Genomic DNA, 18951 nt, shown 5'->3' on the forward strand with positions numbered 1-18951 from the left:
TATGATGAAAAATTGTGAATGTAACATAAAAAGTAAAAATTATGATTGAAAAAGTTGTTACAATGACATACAATTTCAGCATTTTGAAATAGTAAGGTATAGTTATGTGGTAAAAGTAAAAAGAACAAAAAAAATTAAAAAAAACTATAGGAAAGAGTGCTTCTTAAACTCAGTAAAAGGTTTGTTTGAGGTATCCTTTGTAAAAAGGATTCAGGGAGTCTTTGAATGAACAAGAAAAAACTCCCAAGGCACTCTCTTCAAGCATTAAAATGCCTTTATTTTCACAACAAGGTCATGCATAGACCTAAAAACACTCTTCAATGCATTTTGCCTTGGAGTTTTTTCTTGTTTATTCATAAAAAGAATCATATTTTGCTATGAAATTTGAAACTAATAAAACTAAATTGTAATGAAATAAAATAAGATTATGAAATTAATAATAATTACAATTTTGAAAGTAAAGTTTAAAGGTTATAGTTATGAGTTAAAAGCCAAAATTCTGAAAAGTAAAGTTGTAAAGTCATAATCAGGAGATAAATTTTTTAATGAAAAGATAAAAAGTGAAAACAATGATCTAAAAAGTCATTATTATGCAATAAAACTCAAAATTATGAAGTGAAAAACAAAATTTTGACATAGTTAATCACAAAAAAACAGGATGAGAGTAAAAATGATAAAATGGTCATATTTTTAAGAATTAAGTGTTAAAACTGTGAGACAAAAAAGTCAGAATTATGGGATAAAAAAAGATATTATAATGAAAAGCAGTGTTTTTGATATTGAAAAACAATCATTAGATACAGTCAGCATTATGAGGTCAATAGTTATAATCACAAGACAAATAATACAATTTTTTTGTCCCTTCATTTTGACATTTATATTTAATTACCATTTCGATTGCTTTTCTTGTAAGAAGCTTTACTTGCATGGAAAACATCAGTTTGCATTGCCAAAGCAGTGTCCGAATTCAAAATTAGAATGAAAAGGGGGCAATTTTCTATTTTTTTCCAAGTGGTAGAAATGACCTTCCATTACTTGAGGCTGGTAGCAAAAGCCCCAGAAGTCCCATTAACACCCATGATAAAAGGCGGCATGGTGAGCATCAAACTAATGACTGTAAGCTGTTCCAATTAAAGCTGTTCCTCTTGGAAGGAGAACTTTTTTCACTCTTTAAGTCCTCATCATCACAAATTTCACATTTTCTTTCTTTTACTTTTGGAACTTATGACACCTCTCTTTTATCTCATTTTTGTAAAGAAACCTGTAGCAGACCTGCAGTTCCAAAAAATGATCCTTCCTTTGTCTTTTCAGCAAACACCACCAGTTGTTTTTAATTGGAGAACCTGGCTGAGTGTAGGTGTTCTTCCGCTGTTTTTATTCTTAAGAACTTTTCAAGCACCTGTTTATCACACAAGCATTACCTTCTGTGTAAGACTAGAGGTTATTCAGCTCCTTTCTGACGCTCATTTCAACCTGCTCTTTCCTGGTTGCTCGGATGTTAATTATCCCACCTTGTGGTCTGTCGCTGTTGGCCGGTTTAATTGGCCATTACTCCAACAATGCTTGCTGTTAGCACGGTGGCAGAACATCAGCAGCAGCTTCTAATTCTCTCCTCAGAGGTGAATCAGCATTTGGTGTAAAAGCATCCAAAGAGTCCAGAGTAATCACACAGAATTTTTTGGTAGACTGGAGCTGAGATTTCAGTCAAATTAAAACACAATATCAAGCATCTCTTAATATTAGAACTGGTCAAGCTACTTTGAAGCAGTTCTCATGCAGCCCCCGCATGCTTTCATTCTGTATGGTTTATTATATCATGTAGCCCTCTGGATAAAATAAAACTGCAAGTTTAAATACCAGCACCCTTGGTTTGAAGTTTTCTGCTGCCTCTGCTTCAAAAACTTTTATCTACAGGGCAAAGCAAAGCGACTTTATTTATAGACGTGCAGCAGTTCAAAGTGCTTTACCACAAACAAGTCGAATGCAACTATGCTTTACCCTTTAATTGATTTCATAAATGAATCATGGGCCATATAATTTAAAATAAGTGTCTGCATAAATATTCACCCACTTCACGCCAGTATTTAGTAGAGGCACCTTTGGCTGCAGTCACAGCACAGAGTCTGAGTGGATAGGTCTTGCACATCTGGACACTCCAATTTGATTCCATTCTTCTTTGAAAAACTGCTCCAATTCTGTCAGGTATCAGGGTTTTCAAGTCCATCATTGTCTTGATGGAAGATGAATCGTCTCTTTCCCTATATTTTGCTCATTCATTTTTCCCTTGACCTTTACAAGCCTTCCAGGGCTGGAAGCATCCCCACAGCATGATGCTGCCACCACTGTGCTTCACAGTAGGGAAACATACACACAAACATAGCATCTTGTCTGGACCAAAGAACTTCCTTCCACTTAACCATCCCACATAGGCCTTTTGAGGAATTCTGGTCCAGATTTAATCAGTTTTCTTCAATAGTGGCTTTCTCTTTGCCACTCTCCCGTAAAGCTTTGACTAGTGAAGAACTCAGGCAACAGTTGTTGTATGCAGAGTCTCTTTCATTTCAGCTGAAGCTTGTAACTCCTTCAGAGTAGTCAGAGGTGTCTTGGTGGCCTCTCTCACTAGGCTCCTTCTTGCACCATCACTCAGGTTGTCATGATGTTAAGAGCTGGTAGGATGGTAGCCAGGATACTGATTAACCAGTGACTGGACCCTCCAGACTCAAAAAATGTTGAAGAAATGGACTACATATTGTTCAGTTGTTCTGACCACCAGAATTAACATTATAGTAACCTTCTTAAGTGCACTGTTATCATGTTTATAGTTTACATACTGCACATCAGGTAGTTGCTAGCTTGTGAGCCTTCTTATCCTCCAGACATGCCTTGTGCTAGGTGTTTCTGGAGTTAAGTATTTGTAAAATTAGGCCCATGTCTGTTGCTGGGTCATGCAAATCCATGGAACATTTTGGATGGAATTTTACTCTTTAAAAATGAAGAAAAATACTTAACAAGCCATTGGAGTGTGTTGTCAACCTTCAGTTTGTTTAAATGTACTTAAAAGTTGTGACCCTACTTTTCCTCATCTTTTGTGAAAAGTATTATTGATCCAAGCTTTCATAATCACAGTTTAATGGTACATTATTAAATGTCCTGATATGAAAAGTTTTGTCAGCGTTAATTTTCATCGCTTCCACAAAAAGGCGTGAAAATTGATATCAATGTTGAAACATGGGCCTTTGTTTCATTCAATTAAATATTGGGCTGTTCTGCTGACAACTTCTGCATCGGGTATCTCTGGCCCCATACATTTATGGACCATCATCACTCTCCGTTTGATGTCCCTGATAGCTAAAATGACTTTTTCTTAGTCATTATACTTTCAAAGCAGCATGTTTTTTGATGTACAGATCAAACAGTCGCTGTCATGCTGAATTAGAGGTAGTGAGTGAAGTAGTGAACTGTCTGCTCTTTGAGGCATATACATGGCTTATATTGGAGGAAATGGCAGTATGAATGTAGAAGAACTACTGTATTTTAAAACACCATAGGTTAAAATAAATGTCAGGTTATTTACTGTTTGCCAATGCACATGTACTAAAAACAACCCTTTTTACTTTCTCTTTCCTTTCTTGTCTATTACCCACATTCTCTAAGTAGATTTGGAGGCTTTCTCACCTTTCGTTTCTATTTGAAAAATGCTAGAACTTTCTTCATTACAATGTGATGTTTGCATCAGGGGAGTCCATTCAGCACAGACAAATGTACTTTAACTATAACAACTCACAGACTGTGGTTGTGGATGGCATTATTTCCCTCAATTGCAGAGGTGGTAACTCTGATTCACTAAGAATGGATTGCAGCCGCCAATCGCTCCACAACATTTGTGCATCATTTACTCCTTCTGTCTGCTTCATCTCAAGATCTAATCCACAAAGATTATGGTTCTAATGATATTCAGGTGTCTATAAAGTTGCCCTGCTAATTCAGTTTGCTTAATGGAAAGGGCGGCAGTCTGCACAGTTTAATTTGATGCCTGACTTGAAAAATGATGGAGCTTTACCATGCAAAACAAAGTGCTCTTCCTGAATAGAGCAAGCAAGGCCAACTGCAAAGCAGACCTTGCATCCTCAGTGTGGCCGCAGACTGTCTCTACACATGAGGATGAAATACTGAGCCTCTAACAGCTGCATACTGATTCAACCCCTCGTTACGGCAATGTCAAAGTTGGCTTTTTCAGATAACTTCTAACAGGCAAATTGTCTTCTTGATTAATTGAAAGTTGTTTCAGACAGGCTGCATGTTTGGTGCATGATGGCTGCTGCACATGTCCTCTCCAGATTGGACTTTCATGGCTTTCATAGGTGTTTGTGATAAATCCCCCACAAGTGGCTTGATTTGCTGTATAACTGAGCTGGGAAAATGTCATAATTCTGTGGGTTTTCCCAAAGAAATGCTAAACCAGGCTTTTACTTTGAAAGGCACAAACTAGAAACATGATTGTACTGTGTTTATCTTCCCTGTGAAATATTTTTACCATGTGGCTATTTTGGCGTCAAAAATAGTCAAGCTTTTATTTTCTAGATTCTTGGTGCAAGATGCATGTCACGCATATCAGGCGCATAAAAACAAAGCAAATGTGCCTCTCCATTAACCATTTTACTGTCTATTTTGGCTGAGAGATGCACTCAGCTCACGTCAAAAAAGACAAGCTTTCTATTTTTTAGATTCTTGATGAAGATGTGTATCAAGTATTGGAGGTGTGGCACTAATGCTGGCAGTTTAAAAGCCTTGACTTGATAACATGCACTCCGAAATAAAAATCAAGGCGTGATGCAGCTGAGGCGCAGCATCCACACATCCAATCAGAAATAACCTATCAGATGCTAAAGCACAGTTATGACCAACTTTTATAATATCATTGTTGCTACACTGCACATGGTTGTTACTGCCTATGTTTGGGAATAAGATGCTTTAAGCAGTGAAGCTTATTTTTATTAGAAGGGGTCTATTCTTTTAATAAATAACTACATGATAGCCCATTTAAATGTGGCAAACATCATCTGCTATGCTGGTGTAGGGTGCATTACCCAATTTGCATGTGTTTTGTGAGTTTGATTGTGTCTTTCTGACTCATTTTTACAGGTTTGTTGAGCCCAAAAGTCCATGCAGTCCTTTTGTGAATCAAGGCCTTAGTTTTATACAGAGGATGAAAAGTTGCTGGACTTAATTATAAAGTCACATAAAAATACTGAGAGAGTACAGGGAGTTGAAATTGCCCTTGCTCGCTGAAGAGCCACAGTCAGAAATATGTTTGCAAGTTCACAAGGGGCAAGGTTGCTGCACAAATGTTCAGTTGAAGGTGGCCAGTACATCACACTGAATTTATTTGATTCATTTAGAAACTGTATGAAGCCAGTGTTTTTGTGCTGCATCAACTTCATGCCCTCTGCAAAAGTCCTGATACATTTAAACTGTATCTGAGAGGCAGAATATTGAAAAGACACTTTATATCTGTGCTGTAATTCAGACTAAATTGCCTTGCTACTTTTTCATAACCAATTTTATACATTGAAAGAAACATGAATTGGATTTCAGCTCTGTGAAGCTTTTTCCTCCTTCATGTTTTCAAAGCTTATATTGGGACAAATTGCCACAAGATTTTTCTCTAGCTCTTTGAGGTGGGCAGCAGATTTTATTGGAGGCCGCTTGGAGGGTTACGTTTGGATTTTTCAATTACACACAAACCTTTTCAAGTGTTTCTGTTTGCACCACTGCACTGCCCTTTATGAAACAACACTTTCAATGGGGGGAAAATAGGAGTTTAATGAGCACCATGCTACAGCAAAGAAGGAGAATTAGACCATCAACCTTCACTGAAACTCTCCAGTTATAGCAGCCGTTTACCTCGCTGATTGCTATGGTGACAAATTACAACCTGCGCTGAGTGTTAGGACAATAAATACTTTCTGTTTGCAGCAGCGTTGTCAGAAAGCTGCAACTCAGCCCAGCAGTTATATGTCATGATACTAAGAGGACAAAAAGAACAACCAAGTCAGTTTTTGTGTCACTTTTTGTAGTAATAGTTATAATAGCCTGATGTCAACCACATTTACTGTTTGTATTGCCTTTTTTTGCCAACTTCTATCCATCTTTGCCACTTTTTAACCACTTGTCACCATTTTACACCCATTATTACCTCCGCCAAAGAGGTTATGTGATTGGGTGGGTTTGTTCGTTTGTTTGTTCCTTTGTTAGCAACATAACTCAAAAAGTCATGGATGGATTTTCATGAAATTTTCGGGAAATGTCAGAAATGGCATAAGGAAGAACTGATTAGGTTTTGGGACTGATCCGGATCACCGTCTGGATCCAGGAATTTTTTAAAGGATTCTGTACCATTGGGAGATAGGGCTAATGGCAGAGGTCTGCGCTGTTACCACTTTACACCAGGAGATGACAGACATGAGTAACTTATTCAAAGTTTTGGAGTTTATAGAGTTTGAAAGACACACACCCAGTCAAGGAGACGAGTCGGAGCGTAACAAAGGGAAAGGCAGCCCATTGTAGCAAGAATACTCACAATGCTGGGAGGAATAGAGGAATATTCACCCTCTGCCATGACTTCCACATGTAGCAAAGCAAATGCTTGGCCTCACCTTGTCATCACGCCACCGGGGAGGGAGTAATCAGCGAATTAGATTTGGGAGTGATCCGGATCACCGTCTGGATCCAGGAATGTTTTTAAAGGATTCTTCGCTATTGGGAGATAGGGCTGATGGTGGAGGTCTCTGCTCTCTGAGTGCTTTTCTAGTTGCTTTATGGCAACCACATTTACTGTTTGTATCAACCTTTTTTTTGCCAACTTTCACCCATATTTCCCTCTTTTTAACCACTATTCACCACTTATTTGGCCAATTTTGCCAGTTTTATCCCACTTTGCCAATTTTTGCCTTTGTTTTTCCCTTAATGTTGTTTCAATTGCTTCTACTTTATTTTCTGGCATCCTGAAGATGTGCATATCCTAGCTTAGTTATGATGTCTGACATTACTGTCCAGATGGTTTAGTTAATGAGCACATCTACATTGTTAACATTCCAAATACAAAGGTAGTTTTGTTTTAAGAAGAGGGGTTTACTTTTCAAAAATCAATTTTTTTGTTGTACTTAGGCAACAAAAAAGAGTGGTTCTTATTCAGATTAAATACATCACAAATGCATTGCTAGGTGCTTGATTTTATACACCTGTGGTAATGAGTCTGACTGCATTGAATTCATTGATTAACAGGTGTGGCCGTATACCTGTTCTTATAGCATACAGCTGCACACATGTGGAGATGAGTGTATCCAAACATTCATTTCAAACAAACTCACAGAGCACATGCTACCACACGTGATACATTGCTTTCCTCTTCCTTTTCCCACAATAGACCTGAATGCAAAGTAAACACACCTGTTGTGTACAGAGACCACAGTGTGATAAGATAGTGTATAAGTAACCATCCTGAGCATTACTTACTGTGCTTTGGGCTGACTTTTAAAAGCATTTTATGTAAATTAATCCAGTAGCAGAGCTGAAATTTACTGCCTGAGCTGCATGAGAGTCATAAATAATCATTTTATCTGAGCTCTGTGATGCTAATCTGGAGTTTAAGCACTGACTGAGTGGCTTTGTTCTTGATTCAGCGTGCTGGCCGATTCATCGTGGACCCCAGCTGATGTTTACCCAGAGTGAGCCAGCAGCTGCTCGCACGCTCCGTGTCGGTTCAGTCATCTGATGAGGCGAGCGTGCTGCTGCCTCTGACACGCATCTGTCACAGCAGCAACAAAAGACACAACACACTCAGTTTCCTCTTTCTCTCTTTTTTTCCAGCATCTGCCGGGCTTCCCAGCAACGCCACCATGAGTGAGAGTCGAAGGGAAGCACTGGCGGCGGCAGCGCCTGCGCCAACCAGCGCTTCCTCCTCCTCCGCTGGCTCCAACACCACCAACGTGGCCGGCCCGGGCGGTGGTGACAAGGACGAGAATTTTTCCAAGCTTAAGGACAAGTTCATGAATGAGCTGAACAAAATCCCATGTGAGTTTGTCAACTTTCTAGAGTATGGTATGACAATTTTAGGTCCTCCCTAACCACTTTCGTCATTCAATAAAATATATTCTTATGACCTTGTCAATGTTAGAGTCTATAACCACTCCAAAATTTCCAATAATCTTTACCTACATTTGAAAACCCCAATCATAGTTAATCTTGTCATGTGTGGACTTCAGCTACAGCAATTTAGTTCTCCCTGCATTCAATTTTAAACTTTTCTAACCCTCTATACATTTATGTCTCTGTGACACCCATGTTTGAAGTGCTTTTAGGTCATTGGATTAGACAAAAATGTACAATACAGTATCATCAGCATATTGTCATCACTGGGTCCAGGCAGGTCAGAGTATTTTAGATTTATTAATTAACCTGAAACTGTTTTCATATTTAAAAGATGAAGCATCATGCCAACAAAATTTCCCAGAACAAAGAGAAAAATGCCTACCACCACTTCCAAAAGTTCCAAAACCCTAGGCTCTCAAATGAAGAAGAAAAACCACCAACTTTTAACTAATGTGTTTATTTATTAAGATCATCGACTGTGTATTGACACCATCAACACTCCATCTTATCAAAATTTTAACCAAATTTCCTTTCAAAGTTTGCTGATTTAACCCAGAGTGACACCATACCCCTTCTGCTATCTGAGTAATACAATAAACTTTGCAATGAAATATCAAAGATCACCCAGGTGGGTAAAGTCCACAGTAGAAGAGATCCACTCACGATTTGAAGCATGGATAGACCGTCACTATTTTGTTTGACATTACATTTTCTCTTGGCTTTTCTTCTCTACTCTGAAGGTCCTTTCAGAATGCCGCAAAAACCGTTTGCCAAAAGAGTTGTAATTGTGATGTTATATTCATATATATATTTTTCTTTTCTTTCTTTTTATATCTTAGAACTTGTTAAAACTCAGGGTGATGAACACTGATGTCAGGAAGTATGGCATTTGTGTGGCAAGGTTTGTGAAATCTGGATGATTGTGCAATGCCAAAGGCAAGTAAACTTAAATAACTTTTGAATCATAAATCAAAGCCACCTTCTTCCCAATGAAGCCAGTTGCTGTGCCTTTCTAATAACGCTATCCATGCCTTCATGGCCCTTGCAGAGGCTTTTCTTGTAAGCCTGGAACTTGGGTGACTTTCCAGGGTATTTAAAGATAAAATCAACACCATTATGTTTGATATGGAATGCCTTATTATCCATTTTGTAATCAATTTTTAGTTGTTTCTGCTGCTAGCTTTGCATGCTAATTGCCATTTTGTATCCTCCAATGCTTTATTTGGGCTGTTCCATTTTCTGCTTCATTCTTTGCCAAACTGCGCATCTATGACTGTGCAGATCCAGGTGGAGACATCCTGAATAACTCATAATAGAGAGAAAGAGAGACAGAGAGCCTGTTATGTTACCCTCTGTGTCACTGCAGACATGGAACTGCTTTACAAAACGGCACAATAAGAGCCAGTACAAGGAAGTGCAAGGCCTGTTTTTCTTAATGTACTAATATTTTGAAGACTTTTTGTCACAGAATGATTAACTTTTACTTGCTGGTACCCAAGAGACGGAAGAACAAGTTGAGCAAAAAAGTCTTAGTCATTAATATTTACTGTGTTTAATACAGTTTTTTTCTTTTGTCCTATAGCATTTTAAAAATTAAAGTGCCATTACTACAGTTGTCCTGAATGAAAAGGATGTTCAAAACTTGGTTGTGCACCACAGAGTTGATGTTTTATAAGATTTTTAAGACAAGTCCAGAAGAGACAAAGTCACAGTTGATTGTGATTATTTGGTGAAGCTGTACAAAAACATGCATGTGAAAACTCTCAAGGGAAGAAAAACATAAATAAATTAAAAAATGTAAAGACAAGTCAACTTTCTTCTCTCACAGGATCTTACCCATGTTCTTTTTCTTGTTTTCTGATCTCTCAAATGAAGCCTCTTTCATGAACATGGAATACATAAAAAATACCCAGAAATTTTAAAACATTGTGTTCAGGTGTAACCTCTTCCATCAGAGCTGTTTTTACAGCTACATGTGATGTCTCTGTAATTACACTTCCTCTGCTTCAAAATGAACCCATCAGAGATAAAATCATCCGCTGCTTTCAGCGCAGTTTTGGTGTAAGCGTGATTCAGTAATGACTCAAGCGTGAATGAGTTAACTTTCCTGTGTGATGCACAGAAAAAGCACCCATGACGGCCATGACCTCTGATAAAGACTTGAGGTGCACATGCTATCTTCCATCTCTTTCATTTGGTCTCTCAGTAAAAACAGATTTCAGTATTCTGTGCAGCTCTGATGGAAACGTCTTACTGAATTATCTCATGACAGAAGTAATCACATTTGAAGTGGAGAATAAACATCTGGCAACAATAATTCATGTGTTTGACACAATAAATTGCTAAATGATGTGAGACTGGCTTTATTATCTGCTGTTGGATTTTCTGTTTTTCTGTCTTATTCAGTCAAAACTGTCTCTTTATTTTCACACGGCTCAACCCACTCCTGCAGTTTTATCACCAACACTGTCTAATAGAGTACTTCCAAATCCAGATGTCCCTACCTGGAGAATGTGGCAGCATGAAGCACATGGACTGTGATGGATCAAGGGACCTACACACTTCCTCAAATCTGTACAGTTTGAACAAACACAGAGCCATGTTTTTTGCAGACTACAAAACTCTTCCCAATTAAGATCAGGATCTTGATCACAACAAAAACAGTCAACAAAGGAACAAACTGTCTAAGCAAACAGCTCTTGAGCCATAAATCCTTCTCCAAAAGCATTAATTCTCATCACACCCTCTACACTCTAGAGTTTTAACAGTGAAAGGGTCAGAGATGGTTTAATATTTCAGGTTTCATATTTGCCGAGATAAAAGATCTACTTTAAATTCAAATAACTCTTGAGGTTTAGCTTCCATGCAGGCTTGAATGAGTGATTTTCTTTGATGGAGAAAGAGAGGCATGCAAAGGTGCATAGAGGGAACACACAGAATCAATAATATTCAATCGTATGATTTCCATATTGGACCACTGAGATTGATGCCCCCTTTGGCTTCCATTTGAATGTTGTCACTAAAATATATAACCATTTCTACCTCTTGTAGTCCAAGTCGACAGCTTTTTCACATCATCTCTTAAGATGAACAGTAATCTATTTGTTATTGCCTCCAACTTTTTGACACTGCAGCTTGTAGAAGAAATAAATAAGAGCTTCTATTTACCATAGGGAGAAAAGTTTTCACAATAAAAACAAGCCTGTCAGTTATACAAGATTTTTAAATTACTGTTTTCTCACCCCATCCCCTCAATCAGAAGCGGTGCGTTTGCTCCTCGACGCTGCCAAGCTGGTGATGAATGCCCTGAGACTTGTTTACTCCATGGAATATCGATACTGTCTGGAGAAAGGCGGGTAGCAGATTCAACTAGGGAATATGCAGGAGGAGAAGCTGAGGCTGCGTACCGCCTCTGTTACACTGCTGCAGAAGTTTCCTTTTGGGTTTATAACCCAGTTTTAAGCTCTGCTTGGCTACACGGCCGGCTGTGTGGGGCTTTGAATGAGCCTGTTGCTGAGTTTCTGTCCATCAGGATCTGTGGGAAACATCTCTGAGCGAGGGCAGATTTCCTCTGCACCATCTGTCTGTTGATGGCTGGAGCGAGCAGGAAGCAGCAGACTTTATGACAAAATTTTAGGAGTCTCTTTGCTTGCTTATTATAAGAGGTATTTTCATTCAGATTAGTTCCAAATTAAGTTAAAATGCTGTTTTACTATCCCTTACCTGCTTTACTTGTTGATGAAATCAATGCATAAAGGCTTTGTTATTGTCTGCAGGTCAGATTTTATGTGCTGTAGGTTTGCAACGGACAATAAAAACCTACAGTAGTTAATTTTCATGAGTATTTCAATTATTATACCAATTATTACTTATAAATGTGTGATGACCCAGCTCAAAAGACATGACAAAATCAAGGAAGACATACAGTTCAACTAAAAAGTGAAAAAAGCGTATTTTTTCCAATTAACTGCATAAAGCAGTGGGAAAGGACTGCCATTTCTCTCTTTCTGCATCTTTCTCTACTCTTTTTCTAGATCTCCCTCTCTTTCTACATCACCCTCTTCTTCTTTCCTGCATTCCCCTTTCTCTTTTCTGCATCTTTCTTTGCTTTATCTGTACATTTTCCTCTTGTTCTGCATCTCCGTCTTCTCTCCGTTTGCACCCCCTTTCTCTCCCTGCATCTACCTCTTCCCTTTCTGTATTTTGCTCTCTTCTGCATCTCCTGTTTCTCTTTTTTCTGTCTCCCCCTTTCTTCTCTTTGCCTACTTCTGTCTCTTCTCACTTTCTGCATCTACCTGCTCTATCTTTCTCCATCTCCTGCTTTGCTTCTCCATATTTCCTCCATTTGCATCCCCTCTTTTCTTTCTGCGTCTACCTCTTCCCTTTCTGTACATCCCTCTCTTCTGCCTCTCCTGCTCCTCTTTTTCTGCCTCTCCCTTTCCTCTCTTTCAGCACCCCCATCTTTCTTTTCTTCTGCATCTTGCAGCCAAGCCAAGTTATGCTCAAGCTGTCTGCCCTTTAAAACAAGTGTTTTCATTACCATCATAGCTGAGTTAAAGCTATAGCTATGCTAAATGTTGCTGAGGGCTGAGGTCACGGTGGATCGGTGTTGAACCTTTATAAACAAAGATCCACCATGACCTGGCCCCTTTGTAAAGTGTTCAGAGTTGGGGCTGTAAGAATAAAGACTGAATCAGTTTGTTGTTTTATCTGAAGAGGATAAGAACTTTGATAATAAATGATTAAACCCAAGGCAAGCTGCAAATTGCTTTGGAAAACACATTATAAATCAACACAGAGCAACTTTTGAAGGAGTCGAAAAAGTGGAAAATAATCCTCTTACATTTTGAAGATCAAATCCAGAGAGAAAAAGTGATAATTGAAATTGATCTGCATGATTACATCTCTCAAAATGTGTTTATCGTCCTTTCTTTTGCAACAAAAATAAAGCTTTTTGATCCGTCTGTGAATGATCAAGCCCTCTATTCGATAGAAACATGAAAACAGACATAAGAGCACAAACAGTGTGGTCCGACTGCGTAATCGCACTGAGCCACATTGTGACTTCTCATTGAGCAGCGAGGTTGCCTCCAAGGGAACTGGCGTATTGAATTTCTTGGTAAATTTTCTAAACACCCAAGGCTTCACTCCCCAATAACAATTAACCTCTGAACACGGAGGCTGTTTGATCCATGACTGCTGGCTCCCGCAGCCATTACTTCAAATAACACAGACAGGGGATTGACATTTCAGAAATAAATAACGCTATTTCTCCTCTCTCTTTTTTTAGCCAAGGATTAATGCTTTCAGGCTGCACAACGCAACCTCAGACATTTCTAAAAGATGGAATAGATCATTTTTAATTTCAACTTAAAACAAAATAGTCTCTAAAGTTGCTTTTGTGTTTCAATAATTGGAATATCTTCACTTTGGGGGGACAATTTTGGTTTAAATGCTAATGATCTGTGTGTTTTTGGTCCCTCCATTGTGGGGATCCATCAATTTTTTTGCCAGATGTCAGCTAAAAATATATGCACTGTAAGCAAGCACAGCCCTTTTGTTCGGTCTTTTGGGACCGACTTCCAAGCCCCACTTTTTTGCTGACTAAAAAGAAAGTACTACAGCTGACGTTTGCAGCTAAAAATACAGAAAACAACATGGACTAACAGCTTTTGTGGACCAGAGTTAAGGAGAAATACCAAAAAGATCTGTCAGAGTTTAAACGTGTCTGAACGTGTTTAACTTTGAGGCAGCTCACAGCCGACAGACAGCAGAGTTTATTAAGGGGGATTATGGCGGTGGCTCAGCAGAGCCATTCATCTCTGCCTGCCTGCTGCTCTGGCGACAAGCCTTGACGCAAACTCTTTGCCCCTCGCTTTACTGAAGTTTGCTGCCAGCCATAGGAAACTATCAGAAGCTGGTCCATACCAAAGCCAGATCAAATTCGACTAGAAGGCATTAATATATAGGCAACAGACTTTCTGTCTTGTTCTCTCTGTGGGTGTTTGAGACCGGTGTTGTTATCTGATCTTAAATGATATCGGTTTTCAAAGAAGAAACCTTAGACCCCTTAAAGCTGCATTATGTTAGTGAACATTATGAGGGTTTTTCTCTCACTGAGGTTCCAACGATAAAGTGGCAGAGGCAGAACCATTCCAGCTGGCATTATTTTGCTCTTTCTTTGTTTTCACTAATTTATTAACAGGCCTTTTCACCTCGCTACATAAGGTATACCTGTCAGCAAAGCAGTCACAAGTGAAACTTAATATTAGCATCTTTTTTTTTTTTTTTTTACAAAGACACACTGCAAGGTCCAGACATCAGTCTGTTCTTAATTTTGTGCAGCAGGCAGCGCATGGCTAGAAGCCCCCATATGGATACATTAATGTCAATGCATAATGAGTACTATAAAAGTAGTTCAAAAGCAAGTAATACATAATAGCATGCATCTGAATATTAAGGTGCAACAAGCTTTATGCTATAAAGGAGGAGGCTGGGGTGGAGGAGGTGAAGCTTTGCCAGCAGCAGTCCTACTTCACTTCCTGCTAGTGCATTGCCTGATGATCTGCATTTATATATCAAACGAAATAATGAAGCAGTCACAAGAGAAGTAATGAATTCAACCAAATGTCTTTATTAATTATAGTCTGGTTTTAAAGGACAACTCTGAATGTTAATGAAATAATGAATGTTACCAGTGAAAAAAGCTAGTCATAGTTGCATGATGGTGTTAGATACTCCCTGCTGTAGTCGTACTGTTTGCTTAAATAAACCACAGCAGGGAAAGGGCGCGGACAGAGTGTTGCTCTCGTAAGCATAACAAGATATAATGTCAAGGTTAATTGACCAACAGGGTCTTGTCACATTAGATTAGTGCGAGCTGCTGGAAGTGGATATAAACCAGATGCAATAACACAGACACTCATGCACATGCTGCCATTTTAAATGCACTCTATTCAGTTTATAAAAGCTTTCTCTCTAATGTAATGCTTTGTCGGTGATATATTGGAGGGGAAATGCAACAGAAGTCCTTTTAAATGCAAAAATTGAGTCATAACAGAGACAAATAATGGGGCTAGATTTGATCTTTGTGGCATAAATTTGAATTATTATTCAACATACGAGGTAAAACTAATGCTCCTTTTATCCCAATCATGTGAAATAGATGCAGAGCATTGTTTTCTGTGTCATCATGGGGCAGTAAAAACATAAATATTCTTCTTATTTCGTATCTCTCTAGTCACAGACTGTGATATATACAGTAGAAAGGGCAGAAAATGTCAGACAGTGAAACTCTGCTCTCCTTTTTTCACTCCTGAGGTTGATGCTCTTTGAACTCCTTCACAGCTCAAAAATGAAATCTGATAAGCTCTTCTCAGGAACTCAGAACTGTGCTGAATCACAGCCAGAAACAGGTTAGCTGAGGTTTCACTGCAAAGTATGTCTCCTCTTCTATGGCTAAATATAGCTCTGTCAGTCAAAGCTGTGTAACAGTGTTATTAAATGGAATTTGATTATTTTCTTCTGGTATGCCACGGCCATCTAAAATATCTTGTTTACAGATGCATTATACATTTAAAGACAGACTTTTTTAACCTTTCATTCTTTGATGGTTTACCATAAACAGATGAGTCATGTTCCCAATTACTTATTTCAAACTTGTTAAATGCAAATTTAAACTCAGACTTGTGTGGCATTGTTTAGAGTAAAAGATAACACATCATCTTTGGATAACAATGCTTAATTGGTTGGCCAAAGTTAGCAGCAACCTTTGGGACTTCTTGCAGGTTGATAAAAATTCCTGTGCTATGCATTGTTCCTGTCAGTATGCAGGCTTTACCTGGCATAAGCTTCATACAATTTATCTCTATGACCTTGAGCAAAGTACTGCCAAACCAATCAGATGCTATCAGTTTACTATGTTTGTTTACATCCAAGCAGTAGAGCACTATGGCAGTAGTAGTCATTAAGGGGGCTACAACGTCTTTTAATGGCAGGTGGCTGCAGAACAACTTGGACACAACACATTGCCAGTGTTGCATGTCCTAAATTGTTAAAATATTACTTACCCTCAAATTGCACATACTCCCCCTGCGCACTCTAGTCAGTCTTTGCACTTCCACAGCACACCCATTGGTCTATCTCCAGCATGTGCCAGAAGCGTCACTATGCTCTGTTCCACTTGAGATATATGCCAGGCCTATTTCTATTAATTAGAGCTGATTGACCATAACAGGTACTAGAATATGCAAAGCACAAGGTCAATTTTAAAATATAACACAATGCATGGACTACTGGACTGTAAATCTCATCTCTACATCAACACACATCGGCACAAGCCTCAGATCATCAGTAGGACACAGGGTTACAGAGGTGCTACGACGCCTGATGGCCTTTGTGGTAGAGAAGGACATCAGTGTTTCCCACAGAATGATATAGTACTTGGTTGGTAGGACTGACACAGGGGCTCATCCCACCCTGCCTAATTTTGTAGATTTATTTTTGTGTTTTTTTCTTATGTGGCATTTCATTATGCTTGTGTGATTCCATGTGAAAATCTTAAGCAGAAATTGCTAATACAGGCTTTTTACACTGAAAAATGATCTCTTCCCCATGTGACACTGCGGGATATCAATCTAAATCAGCTGAAATCACTTCTGTTGAAGAACTCAACAGCTGTAGCAGATGGCTAAATGATTAAATTTAGAAAAGGCATAACTTGTAATTATTACTTGATAAAGTAAACAATAAGAGATAAGCTCATGAGATGAAGGCTGAGGCTGCTAAGGGATGTTCAGCACCAAGATGACCAAAAGGTCTTGAGTAAGGATATAAGCAGTGATAACAAAGTGCTAAAAGTCAATAAATTAATTCAGGGTCAACCTCATAGCTCTGGTTGATGATCTTTCTCGTCTCTAAACAGTTTTTTTTCTACTTTTTTATTATCAAGGCTACTGAAATCATCTGTTTCTGTGATCTGTTACAACTGTGAGTAACAATATGGCTAACATAGGAAAAATCCAAGTTTGAAAGGTTTCTCGTAATTCTCTCCCATGCTGATACAATATCTACAATATCTCAAGTGGTATTTTTTTGATTTTCATTGCCTAATAAAACCAACATGTGTGGATGAACTCTGTCCCCTAAAACCCACCAGCTATCAATCTGTGCCACCATTTAGTGCAATCAGAAAGCACGCATCCTTTTCTATGTACCATTTTTGAAGTGGAGAAGGGCCTAGAGCAGTCTCAGTTATTGAGATCACAAAATTACACAGGCAAATTTTGGCTTTCCGAGGTTTACTTGCAGTCGATTTGGCGCCTGCCTTGACGTAATGTTGATCCAGTTATGGGATAATTGGTCAGCAGTTTGTACGTGGTGTTCTATTTTGAAATTGCCCTGATGCTCTGTGCATTCCTATCTCTGACTTCTTCTCTGGGCAGTCGGCTTTGTTCAGTTTGCTGGAGGTAAAGCCTGTACCTTCAGCTGAACAGAACCGAGCGGCACTATTTGCTTATGATGCATGCATTGACTAGGGAGAGCAGGTCAAGAAAGCATGGTGTGGACGAAACCCAGTGCTTATGGATCCAGTGGAGTTTGTGTATAAGGAGTGGTCAACTAGCTCTGTGATTACACTTTATCATCCTTGATGATCGATGCAAGAAACACAAGTTAGTTCAACTAGTATTCGCTCTGACCGATGGCCTCACTGACCGCATTCATAGCTCTGAGCTGCTGGAGACAAGAGATCACAAGAACATGGGAGATCTAAAAGTTTGCGCAGGATTTGCGAGAGTAGAGTAAGGGAGTAGTAAAGGTAGTATGTAAATAACAGATGACTGTCTGTCTGGGGTTGATTTGCTGTGATTATTCCGTGAAGTTTTTGCCTTTAAAACAGGTGGTTTCTTCATGAAGTTGAAAGTTTTAGGCTTGCAAGACATTGTGTGTGGTTTCTGTAAAAAATCACCTGAAAAATAACCTTCACATTTCAAAGTCCTGGGGTTGAACATGCAAAGGAATGCATTATATATCAAACACAATCTCAAAGGTCCCTTACTGTTAGTGTCCTGCTTTTCCACCACGCCGTACCCTTTTGATAACACTACTGAAATGTGATTTGAGCCTTGAAGAACAGCAAACATGGATTCTATCATGGTCGACTCTCCCATTAGAGAAACTCCATTTTACATGCCATGTCGCTCGGCTGAACAGGAGATAAGTGCTGGCAGTTGAAGTGGAGTGGCAAGCTGGCAATACTCGCTCCCGCTCTCCCTTTCACTTTCTCGGTCTATTTCTCTCCGGAGAAACGACAGTCACACAATGTAGTTAATTAGGGAATGCTTTTATTGCTTTCTGGGACTGAGGTTCCTTTAATTAAGGAACACAGAAGTGCCTTTCACTGGAAGAAGCTTGCTTGATGGATAAGATAAGCGCTCAGTTTATGGATTGATTTCTACTGTAACCGTCTATATGGCATTCCATCAGGCGGTGATGAAAAGCTGAAGAGTGACATAAGCATTCGGGTTATGAAAGATATTTTAGGGTGTGTTTATTCTGATTTTACAGCAAAAGCTTCCATTTTAAGAGGAAACCATTTCTGGGGTTTTTGCAGGGAGGTGATTATTTATAACTGGTTTGCCAGCTTGAAATGCAAACCTGTCGCATTTCTGACACCTCCATTAAAAGTCTGTCTCATTATGTTTTCATTTCAGTATAAAAGGTGACAATATTTTTTACTTTTCACAAAAGTCTATCGAAAGGAACAATATTTTGGTCATCTGATTTGGAAAAAGCCATCTG

General features: G+C 38.9%; 1 protein-coding gene across 4 annotated transcripts in view; it reads left to right on the forward strand.

Moving 5' to 3' along the window:
* Positions 1-18951, forward strand: part of syt1a (synaptotagmin Ia) — a 322596-nt gene that overhangs the window by 238259 nt on the left and 65386 nt on the right. For all 4 annotated transcript variants that reach the window (XM_041780625.1, XM_041780629.1, XM_041780626.1 and 1 more), the window contains one exon: positions 7870-8073. In XM_041780625.1, coding sequence (XP_041636559.1) covers positions 7899-8073 — 175 coding nt within the window. In that variant the 5' untranslated portion in view covers positions 7870-7898. The remainder of the gene's footprint in view (positions 1-7869; positions 8074-18951) is intronic.

Source organism: Cheilinus undulatus, linkage group 23 (assembly GCF_018320785.1).
Source record: "Cheilinus undulatus linkage group 23, ASM1832078v1, whole genome shotgun sequence".
Lineage (NCBI taxonomy): Eukaryota > Metazoa > Chordata > Actinopteri > Labriformes > Labridae > Cheilinus > Cheilinus undulatus.